General features: G+C 43.7%; 1 protein-coding gene across 2 annotated transcripts in view; it reads right to left on the bottom strand.

Moving 5' to 3' along the window:
- The window catches only part of ADAMTS16 (ADAM metallopeptidase with thrombospondin type 1 motif 16), an 86,735-nt gene that overhangs the window by 17,306 nt on the left and 56,948 nt on the right, over positions 1 to 12,481 (bottom strand). For both annotated transcript variants that reach the window (XM_083624592.1, XM_083624593.1), the window contains one exon: positions 8,520 to 8,646. In XM_083624592.1, the coding sequence (XP_083480718.1) occupies positions 8,520 to 8,646 (127 nt within the window). The remainder of the gene's footprint in view (positions 1 to 8,519; positions 8,647 to 12,481) is intronic.

A 12,481-nucleotide genomic window follows, 5' to 3' on the forward strand; every position in this document is an offset into this window, starting at 1 on the left:
CAGAACATTGAACAGTATGAAATATATGAAATATGCACTCTCTGCAAAACCAAATAAACAGAAATCTTATAAATCTCTGAAAATCACAAAATATGCACTCTTGATGGATTCTCTTGAAAACATAGAACAAAATAAACTTATAAGTCTCTGAAAGTCTTTGTAGACTATGCAAGTCTCTGAAAGAAGCAATGGGTCAGATTCTTATCTGGTGAAAACAAGCCATAAATCTTTGTTTTATGACGTCCAGCGCTGCCGAAGTGGTCTGCAAACAGACCTAGTGAACAGTGATTCCGGATATACACTGTGCCATGAAATTTTTCTTCAGCACAGCAGAAGGATGCAGAAATACTTCACAAACTGCAAATGAATCATTGAAACGATGACCTGCATATGCATAGTAACTGACGATAACTCAAATTATTATAAACGGTACGCATGAATAATTTGAGTTATTGTCAAATGTTGTTCATTTGCAGTTTACGAAGCATCAGTCTCACTTTAGTCATGAATTTGCTGGATGGCTCTTTGCAAATCAGTAGCAAGAAAGAGTAAGACTTCCTCCTTCCTGCCTGATTCATGATATGCTTTGGGGAAAAAACCTGTCAAATCTTTTGTTTTTTATTGCACATTTCAAAATACAACATTCTAGAAGAAAGGTGCAGATTACATCATGCACCCTCCCGCATCTCAGCGCTGCTGTGAAAGAAATAATTCTTTTTTTTTAATGATATTTATTCAGAATTTCATCAATACAAAAACAAAAACAAAACAGAAAAAATCAGAAAAATACAGCACAAAATAAAACAAAAAGAAAAAACCAAAAAGGAAAAAAGAAAAATACAAATCTCAAATTTACAACTTTCCATTTGCTTATTTCTTGAACCTCCTCACACCTCCCTTTTTGTATTCTAGTTTAATTTGTTATTTCAGCAAATTCTCCCCATGTTTCTCAATTTTAATTTAAATTATTAATCTTCCCAATCTATCTTATCAATTAATTCAACATTGCCCTTCCATCTTTTAATATAATCTGTTATTCAATTTACCTTAATCTTTTTACCCTTATCTTATCTTAAAAATCTTAAAATTTCAAAATTTACATCATATTCATTCATATCTCCTTAAATCTTTTCTGCTAAAGCCCGTTTAGTTCCTTTCCAGCATGTTCCCTAATATTCCATTAATGTTACACTAATTCCAAAATTAACAAAATAATTTCCCTTGATATCTCTAGTTTTTATCCAACGTCCCTTCTTCCTGGTATCGGGTCATGTCAGTCCTTTCTGTCCATTACATCGAGTCCATCAATCTGGTGTTCTTACGTCCGAGGCCCTTAAGTCTCTTCTTGGCCCCCTCTGCACATTTTCTTGTCCTTGTTTGTGCTTGTGCACTTCTTTGTCTATTGTTAGCTTCTTGGGGAGTGGGTCTCCGGAGGGTTCCATCCAGTAATAATTTCCATTTTCCTTCATCAGGCAAGTCCCTTCCCCCCAGTCCCACTCCCTGTCGTCATCTTTGTAATCCAAAAAGTATTTATCCAGAAGATAGTTGTTCACCTGTTTCATAGTCCCACTAGAGTTAAGAACTTCCTTAACTTCAAACACTTCCCAACACACTCCAAGTTCAATCAGTAACTTTTGTTCCTGCCGGACTTTAGATCTCTCCATTCGTGTTGTTTGAGGGGGAATCACTGCCTCATCCTTCTTCATCTGCCCTTGGACCTGCCTTATCAAATCAGATTCTTGAGTTGGTCGCTGTATGACTTCTTTATCCTTGTTCCCTGTTAAATCATATTCACTAGCCACAGCGCTCATCAAATCCAATTTTTCATGCATCAGAGTCATTTTTTCATGCAGCCGCTCCAGCAAGCCAAGGGCAGACACTAAACCTTCCTTCCAACACTTTTCTGCTCAAGGTCAAAACGGCAGGTCCCACGATCCAAATCTTGCAGCTGTGAGCTACAACAACAAGCTGACAAGCTCCCTCTAGGGGACACAGTTTCTTTTTGTATCCATTTTTAAAATGTATCCAACAAAAGAAATTACTTTCGATTTCAAATCCTTTTGATTTTCAAATACTTTGTATCTTTAAAATACAGAAATGCAGAAGGTGGTGTTGAAGTTAATTTGTTTCTCTTCTTTTTTAATACTATCTGTCAAAGTACTCCACTTTCAATCAATGGACGTCTCAAACAATTTCTGTCCTGACACCCCGTCCCCAGGTTTGGGGGTTTTATTAGTTGTAGATGCAGGAAATTTCCAACTTTAAAGCAGTTTTCCAGGCTGTTAGTTTGCAAGGTCTTTGCTTCAGTCTATATACAAAAAGCGGGAGGCGGACTTCCTGTTTAAACCTTCCCGCTTGTGCCTAATTCATAAATTTTCTTGATCCAATTCTCCGTTTTTACTCACGGGTACTTGATTTAGAGTCCAAATCTCATCAGGAAAAAGTCAGCGCTCTCCGGCTGCGCGACTTCCCTCCATGGAAATAGCGATCGGTTCGCAGCACCACGCTGCTCACCCCACTTCACTCCGGAGCCCCGAAAAGGGGTTTCCTCGTGAGTAGGGGAGGCGCTCTTGGTGCTCTGCCGAACCCCACGTTCCCAGGCTTCTCTGCCTGGGATTTCTAGCGGGCCCCCGCCTTCGCCGCGGCGGGAAGACCCAATTTCCACGGAGCCCGTTCCTCCGATTGGAGGAACTCCGCCATTCGTCGTTTGCACTGACCCGGAAGTCCTGCTGTGAAAGAAATAATTCAGTGTGATGGGGACTCCCCCTCAATCCATCATCGCATATTGGTAAGTGTTAAATGTTCGGAAGAAGTCAGAAGCCCAAGGCAGTAAAAGTTCCTCAACTACGTTTATTTAACATGTGTCAGTGACAACAGCTCACTCATAGGAAAACAAGAACCGAACTGACTGGACAACACAATAATAATGCCGAGCTAGAACTGACCGTTGACAGTGCATGCGCTTACTTGCCATTAGAACGTTCGTCTACCAATGCTTCTACAATTGGGTAGAATGTGCCTTGTAACATAAAGGTAAAGGTAAAGGGACCCCTGGTCCAGTCATGGCCGACTCTGGGGTTGCGGAGCTCATCTCGCTTTACTGGCCGAGGGAGCCGGCGTACAGCTTCCGGGTCATGTGGCCAGCATGACAAAGCTGCTTCTGGCGAACCAGAGCAGCGCACGGAAACGCCGTTTACCTTCCCCCCGGAGCGGTACCTATTTATCTACTTGCACTTTGACGTGCTTTCAAACTGCTAGGTTGGCAGGAGCAGGAACCAAACCACAGGAGCTCACCCCGTTGCGGGGATTCGAACCGCCAGCCTTCTGATTGGCAAGCCCTAGGCTCTGTGGTTTAACCCACAGCGCCACCCGCGTCCCTGCCTTGTAACATAAAATGCGTTAAACCCAATATATAACGGTAAGCACAGCTTGTTTAGACTCCTCCAGCCTTGTTTTCTGCTGTTTTTAACAGCCACATACATGTTCCGCTTCTGCCACTGTATCTAGGAACCAGTAATGAAACGCAGACAGAAATCATAGGACACTCTGCACTCACAATTTCCCTTGTTCTGCTGTTTGAACAGATGTTCTAGTCATTGACCTTAGGAGTGGACTTCAGGCAGCCTCGGGAATCTGCCCATGGTTTTCTCTCTTCCCCCAAGATTACTGCCCGATATCAGAACTTGGCATGGAAAAGGCCGGCAGATGATGACAGCTGATTGGCAAAGAGTGCGGAAAGAGAGAAACCTGGAGCAGTAACCCAAGTCCTCTGCAAGTGACCTAAAACATTCCCGTCAACACGTCTGGGATGTTCTACTTCACAGCTAACTCTTCCCCTCTCTCTCCCCCCTCACTTGTTGCCTAAACCATGAATGCACAACACTTCACTCCAAGGTGAAACTGTGTGTGTACTACGCTTGTGAATATTTTGTGCTGGGCAACACAGTCAGATGGGCGGGGAACAAATAAGAATATTTATTATTATTATTATTATTATTATTATTATTATTATTATTATTTCCTGTAAACACATATTATTCCATGAAGCATGTAACACCAAACTTACTGGACACAAATCCTGAACTAGGACTTAGTTTCAAGGCTGCTAATCTCACCAAGTCAAAGTCAAGAGATCTTTTTTCTCTGTCTTCTGTCCTCAAACCCTGCCTCGAATGGACGGCTTTGGTTCTGCTGATATTTATGAAAACAGGAGCAAGAAATCAACTGAAAGAGGGGCTGAGCACAGAAATTGCTTTTACAGCTATCTCAGTGGCCTCCTCTCCATGTCTATGAGAAAACTCTTTTTTTCTATATGGGCGGCACCTTCAAAAGTGTGACCCCCCAACTACCTACAGCTTCATTGGTGTAGCCTATAAACTCTGCAACCACTTGGTTCTACTTGGAGTGTTGTCCAGTCCCTTTTTTGCACTGTGCAAACCACCGTAGCTTTGCTCCTTCCTGTATTGCTCAGAGAACAGAGGGTATGTTGGTGGTTCCCTCTCTGCGAGAAGTGAGGTTGCAGGAAACCAGGCAGAGGGCCTTCTTGGTGGTGGCACCCACCCTGTGGAATGTCCTCCCATCAGATGTCAAGGAAATACACAGCTACAGTCATACCTTGGGTTACGAACGCTGCAGGTTGCACATTTTCAGGTTGCGGATCACGCCGAACCTGGAAGTACCGGAATGGGTTACTTCCGGGTTTTGGTGCTTGCGCATGTGCAGAAAAACAAAATGATGTCATTCGCATGTGCAGAAGCGCCGAATCACGTCACGCGCGTGCGCAGATGTGGCACTTCAGGCTGCGAACATGCCTCCTGCACGGATCACATTTGCAACCAGAGGTATGGCTGTACCTGACTTTTAGAAGACATCTGAAGGCAGCCCTGTTTAGGGAAGTTTTTAATATTTGATGTTTTCTCGTGTTTTTAATATTCTGTTGGGAGCCGCCCAGAGTGGCTGGGGAAACCCAGCCAGATGGGCAGGGTATTTATTATTATTAATTATTATTATTATTACCTGCAGCCCTTGAGCTGGTAAAGATCCCCGGCCCTGCTGTATGCACTTACTTGGGAGTAAGTCCCATGGACTCAGTGGAACTTGCTTCTGAATAAGCATGCATAGGATGACTTGACCTGCAGTTTCCACAATGGGCAACAGCAGGTTGGAGAGGAGTTGCAGGATCAGCTCCTTCTATACGGTGCAGTGTGTTCTTTCTTTTTTTCAAGATTACTTTTGTTGCATGGGAAAGAACCATGCCATAAAGGGCTCTCATGCCGAAAAGGTCACATGAGAAAGGGTCCCTGTCAATCATTTCCTGTTAAAAATTCCCTCTCATTCACTTCTATCAACTACGCCAGCTCAGGCCTAATTAATGGTCATGTCAGGGGGGATGATGGGTCATCTCTGTCACACAACCACAGAACACCTTGTTTCAATCCGTACCTAACATTGCTGTTAGTGGCCTAGTTTCAATATCCCTCTAAGGGTTTATCCACAGGTACCTTTAAGCACAGGGTGGTGTTTAAAAGCTCTCTATCCAGGCATTTATTTTTTATTGTTTGCTCCAAGCTTTCCTCATCAAAACCCGCTCTTTAGCGCTCAGTTGAAGCAAATGTCCATTCAGCTTTTTCACGGATTGCCATTTGCTCCAGTTAAGCTTTAAAGAACAGGTTTTCACAGGGAAACCTACCAAGCAGAAAAAGGAAGAAGAAAGAAAGGAAGAAAAGGTATTTGAACACTGAGTTTTAACATGTGGGCTGTGCTTGGAAGGAGCAAAGGAAAGCTAAGTGTGGATAAGCCTATGGTCAAATGATAGCTTACTGGTACTGTGTACATGTGTGAATTGCTCATGCGAGTTCCATCAGCCCCCAAACCTGGGGTTAGCCACCCCCTGCTCTACAGTTTGCCATCACTTCCTGTTAGACCAAATGAAGTGAGTGCGTTTCCTTAGACCTGAGAAATCAAATCAATAAATAATAAGGATAAATAAGGATTAAACTGGAATTAACTGGAATTGTATCATCATCTTCTATTACCCATGAGGAGAACGTTACATAAATGTTTTACGCTGCACAAGTTTTGATTATGCTCAGCAATTTAACAACCAGCTTAAGCTTTGCTCTGGTGTAAGCCTAATATTTATAGACTTCATGAGCTAGCTCAGCTGGCGTAAATGCTCAAATCTGGGACTGCAGCCAAACCCCTTCAGGGCTTGCAGCCATGAATTCTAAAATATCCCATGTAGAACCCAGAAATGATGTCTGGAAGGTTCAGACGGCAATGCGATGTCTCTTTTAACTCGAGAGAGTGCACATAAATGATGTAAGGCACTATATGTGCACGCAGAGCCATGATATAACTGCTTGCCCATTTTAACATGTGCTGTGATTAAATAACTATTTCACTACGATGATTCAGGATCAATGAAATTAGAAGTGTCCTCAAAGTGCTGGAGTGCCTAAAAATTAAAAACAGTATGCTTCTTTCTGAAACTGCAATTCTAGCTAGGCACTTTTTCTGCAGGATATTTTATTCTGGACTGTATTACTTTTTCTTGCAGGATCCCAAATGAGAGCTTGGTTGTTATATTTAATAAGAGGCATGCAAACCTGAATGTGATATCTATCTCTCTATATCTATCATCTATCTATCTATCTATCTATCTATCTATCTATCTATCTATCATCTATCTATCATCTATCTATCTATCATCTATCTATCTATCTATATTATTCAATGTTCCCCCCTCCTTCATACTCTAACACAACTAAGATCCTGACGAGAAGTCATATTTGTCATGTGAAAAATGACCCCTGAGCATCAAAAGACACAGAGAGCAGAAAGCACTGCCCCTTGGCAATCGCTGTCAAAGGTCTAGCGAGCATGGTGCTCTCCAGATACTATAGACTACAACTCCCATGATGCCTCATGTTTCCCGGGGCTGATGATACCTAAGGTCGGCAACACCTGGAGGGCTTATTTCATTGCTCCGTAGCAGGTAATTGCATACCTCCAAGTGTCCCGATTTAACTGGGACATCCTGGATGGACAGAAGTCACCCCAGCTTCTGATCCCAATCCTAGATGTCCCATTTTAGCTCCTGTGCTCCAGCGCTTTTTTTTGGTTCTGTGCTGTGGCTTGAGTCAGTTGGCTCACACCAGAGCGCAGGGTCAAAAAATGGAAGGAAACTTACTCGGACCCTGCACATCACTACTCCTCTTCCTCCTCCCGCCGCAGAACTTCTGGAAATATGTCTACAGCGTCGGAGGAGATGGAGGCTGCGCAGGCCAGGGCAACCTTCCCCAAGCCAGTCTGGTCTGTACAGCATCTCCTGATGCTGAAGAGCACGAGGCAGAAGACAGCAGAAAAAGGTATTACTATTAACAAATAATAGTAAAAATACTCAGCATTTCACTCTTAAATATATTTAGTCTTCGTAACTTATGAACCATCAAGCCAGGCATGGCTGACGATCCAAATATTCAGTTTAAATGGTTTTGAGAACAGGTGAGGTAGTTTACTGTGGGATGCTGGTGGGGCTGTGGTCTAAACCACAGAGCCTAGGTCTTGCCGATCAGAAGGTTGGCAGTTCGAATCCCTGCAATGGGGTGAGCTCCTGTTGTTCGGTCCCAGCTCCTGCCAACCTAGCAGTTCGAAAGCACGTCCAAGTGCAAGTAGATAAGTAGGTACCGCTCTGGCGGGAAGGTAAACGGCAGTTTTTTGTGCTGCTCTGATTCGCCAGAAGCGGCTTAGTCATGCTGGCCACATGACCCGGAAGCTGTACGCCGGCTCCATCGGCCAGGAAAGCGAGATGAGCGGCTCAACCCCAGAGTCATCCGTGACTGGACCTAACGGTCAGGAGTCCCTTTACCTTTAAGGTAGTTTACTACTACAGTAGTATCTTGGTTTTTGAAGTTAATCCATTCCAGAAGTCCGTTCTTAAACCGAAACTGTTCTTAAACCAAGGCGCACTTTCCCTAATGAGGCCTCCCACTGCCAGTGCCCTTCCACCATTCGGATTCCGTTCTTAGACCAAGGTAAAGTTCTCAAACCAGGACACTACTTCCGGATTTGCGGAGTTTGTAAACTGAAGCATTCTTAAACCAGACTGTTCTTAAACAAAGGTACCACTGTATTATTTCCATATTACAGGTGGTGGGTTAGGACAAGGAGAAAGAAAAAGAAGAGGAAATGGAGGCTAATAAAGGAATTCATGGCTGAAGTGAGTTAAACTGGGGACAGGGCAGCCATACACAGGGCCAACATTTTCTGGTCCCAGCCTGGGCAGTTCCCAACAGTAGGAGAAGGCAACCCATCAAATCCCCTGGTCTCGGAACAGGTTAGGGCTTTAGTGATTAGAAACTCAGATTTTTATCCAGAAACGAACTGGAAGCCAGTGCAGATTGAACAAAACCTTAATAACATTTCCTGCAAAAGCCTCGGAAACTTTTCATCAAAACGTTGTGTTGCAAACATTTTTAAATCAATGCATGCACACAATTTGTGATGGGTTTTATTACCTGGGAGGGCAAGCTGCCATTTTGCAAGGAACAATTCCAGGAGCTGGTTGAGTCTTGGGGTTACAGAAAGAAGGATCCACCTGTACCTGCCCGTCTTTGTAGCAACTTGCTTTTGTGACCATTTGACCTGCATACAAAAGAACACAGGTGGCTAGTACCAAGTTGCAAACAGCTGCATGCATCTGAAACCCAATCTCTTGGTTATCTCAAATCCACCGTGTACGTCTTACATAACCCAATGTAAACAGCAACCTCATTTTTCTGATTGCCTCCTGTGGTTCGGGTGCCCAGCTCAAATAAACAAGTCTGGTGTTTTCCTTAGGTATTTGCTAATTACATGACTATCTCAGAGCAGCTCTGGTAATCATATATAAGATTTCCCTCTAATGCTTATTCCACAGTTGTTCTCTTCCCCTTCTGCAGTCCCTCTTTCTTTCTTTCCCTCTCGTTCCCACCCATGGCTCTTCTCTTACGGACATAACCTGGATCTAAACCTAAACTGTGGTTATTTTAGCGAAGAGGTTAAGAAATTTTGTGACGTATAGCTGCATAAAACTAAGCTTTTGGGGAGAAGGTTCCAGAACACCTGGCTTCCTTTCCATTCACAGGGATGTACGTGAGCAAAGTTCAATGACCAGATCAGGGAAATGCTTCGGATTTTTGCAGAAGAGAACAAGTGTTCTCTTAGAGTAGTATATTTAGGAATATTTACAAAATTCTCCTCATCCAAATTGGTCTCTGGATTTGGGGGTTCTGAAGTAGCTAATCATGGAGCAAGGTTGTTTTCTTCTGCTATGGAGGATAGGACCTGAATCAATGGTTTCAAGTTACAAGAAAGAAGATTCTGACTAAGCCTCAGGAAGAACTTTCTGACGGTAAGAGCTGTTCAAGAGTGGAACAGACTCCCTTAGAAGGTGGTGGACTCTCCATCATTGGAGCTTTTTAAGGAAAGACTAGATGGCTACCTGTCACTGATGCTTTAGTTGAGATTCCTGCATTGCAGGGAGTTGGGCTAGATGACCCTAGAGAATCGCTCCAAATCTACAGTTCTGTGATTCTATGATTCAGTCCACCAATCTTTCTTTTAAATTTTCAGACCATGTATGCAGTTTGCTGAAGCTCAGGAGTGCATATGGGCACTGATTAAATCACATGACAACAACAAATCTTCATGTAATTGCACGATCACATCAACAATACTTTTTGTGCAGAGTTTTAAAATCAATGCACATTGTCAACAGAATGTCAACAGAAAACTGTAGCAAACTAAGCACGCACCAATTCCTAAATGAATTTTAAAAATTATCCAATTTGAACCAGAAGGTAGCGGAGTGCGACAAGAGGCAAAATCAATCGACACAGAGGGGCAACAGAACAGGACAGGGGCCATCTGCTCACACTTCAGTCTTATTTGCTTACACAGAAATAGAGCTACAGAGATCAAGAGTGCTAGAATGGTGCCTTTATCATGGGTACGGTCTAGTTCACACAAATGGTTGTGTGGTGGCTGCTTAGATTGGAATCGTGTTCCACGCAGTGTGTTTGATAGTCACTGCATGCCTTTTGTGTTATGGCATCATTCCCAGAAGGTTTACTTTAGACAAAGCTCTAAGTGTGCAGAGAGGCCTTCCTTAACCTTGATGCGGTAGGACTACAATCCCCATCATGGCCAGCCCACATGGCCAGTGGTCAGGGATGATGGGCTTTGTAGTCCAACATCGTATGGAGGTCAGGTTTGAGGAAGGGCCGTGTGGTCATGTATGATGCCAGAGCAGCACTGCACCCAAGCTTCCCAACGGGTACAGCTGTCCATCTCAAACCTCAACAGTCTTACATGTGGTGGATGTAACAGGACCCATGCAAGCAATGCCTTACATTCACAGGGCTACATGGTGCAGTCATGGACATATAGTATCTGCAAAAGGAACGTGCAGTTTTGCCCTGTGCCCACTGGACTTAAACATTTGCTCCATCCCCCCAATTGTTCTTCATAAGGAGGCCTTGCCCGAGATCAATGGCAGCATTTCAAGCCACTATAGAGGGTGGGAAGAACATCCTGCTAACCTATGGTTGATGCTTTCCCCAGTAACTCTCTTTGGCCTTGCACCTTCTTTCTCCCCTGCTGTCACGGACACTTATCTGTGGGGGGTTGGCAAGGTGGCAGTGCCTCTCAAGCATAGCTGTCAAGCGTCCCTTATTTGGCGGGACAGTCCCTTATCCCAGCACCATGTCCCGCTGGTGTCCCTTATTGATGATGTCCCTTAAATAAGCTACTGAAGGTAATGGGGCCCTTTCTACGTCCAGCTGTCCTTTGTCAACAACAAATTGTTGCTGTTTTTTTGTGTTGAATATATGCTATATGGCAATTTATGGACCTAATAGGTATCTAAAGCCATTTGCATGCAACAAAATATGTATTTTATCAAAGTAATTGTTGATCCCTTATTTTGGCTGCTGATCCCTTATTTTCGAGGCTGCTGCTCCCTTATTTTAAAATCTGTAAGTTGACAGCTATGCTCTCAAGGTTTATTTAATAAGAACACGCCACACATTGCTTGCTCAGACACACAATGGGGAATCCTCTACGAAAGGCAAAGTCCCATGAACACAGCGAAGGAAATGTTTCAAAGAGTCACCTGTAGACAAGCAGAGACCAACTCCTTTCCTACTGTATCTTTCCCCCACTTCCCCTCACAGATCTGCTTGCCAGCATACTTTTGTTACCTCACAGCACTTTGCATGAACTTGCTTTCTCCTGACACAAAGAAAACAGAACGTAAATTCCTTTCAAAACTACCAATAAAAGGCGGCGTGTGAGGCGACTTAACCCTTCACCCAGTGTTGGAAGGATTCTATTCCACAATTTATTCCCCTTCTATTATCAGGCCTCCCTGCCTCCGCAGTCTGCCTCGTGTGCTGAGCTCGGCTATTTTTGTTTGTTGCACAATGTGTGGCTTGCTGCGCCTCCAGACAAACTGGTCATGCATTTTATAGACTTGCCCGTCACATGCTGTCTGCACAATTAATGAGCAAGAAGTTCAGAGGCTTAAATGATAACAGTGACAGCACAGGATAGTTCCAGCAAGAGGGAATTACTCTGAATTCTTTTGAGAAGCAAGCGTTGGGAGGAAAGGCAACCACAGCCTTTTCATCTGCACAGATAAAACAGATGTCTGTCTTCCCGACATTTCCTTACTCGTTAATTCTCATGTTTTATGCAATCTTTCACATGATGTACAATCCACTTCTTGAAATTTAGTGGCACCTAGCAGAAACTTACAACTCATTTCCATGTTGTTTCCAGGAAAAAGAAAACCCATTTGCGACTTAGAAAATCACAGGAATTTTGCATTTCCATTTGTCACGACCATGCCACTGCCATTCACTTTATGGAATTTGGGGTGGAATCTCTCCTCTAAAACACTTCAGAACACCAGCTTCAAGCATTAGCATATAAACATTTATACATGGCATTTCTCTCCAAATTGCCAGACATGTTTTTTTGGCCTCTTTGTATTGCTCTCATGGCACCATCCTCTCAGCTCAGGGCTCAGCAAACTTTTTCAGCAGGGGGCCGGTCCACTGTCCCTCAGACCTTGTGGGGGGCTGGACTATACAGACATACCTCGGGTTACAGACGCTTCAAGTTGCGCGTTTTCAGGTTGCGCACCACGCCGAACCCGGAAGTACCGGAATGGGCTACTTCCGGGTTTTGGTGCGTGTGCATGTGCAGAAGCACTAAATCAAGATTTGTGCATGCGCAGAAGCGCCAAATTGTGACCCACGCATGCGCAGGCGTGGGGCTGCGGCTTGCGAACGTGCCTCCCGCATGAATCACGTTCGCAACCCGAGTGTCCACTGCATTTTGAAAAAAAAAATGAACAAATTCCTATGCCCCACAAATAACCCAGAGAGGCATTTTAAATAAAAGGACACATTCTACTCTTGTAAAAACATGCTGA

The sequence above is a fragment of the Podarcis filfolensis genome (genome assembly GCF_964270895.1).
Source record: "Podarcis filfolensis genome assembly, chromosome: 7".
NCBI lineage: Eukaryota > Metazoa > Chordata > Lepidosauria > Squamata > Lacertidae > Podarcis > Podarcis filfolensis.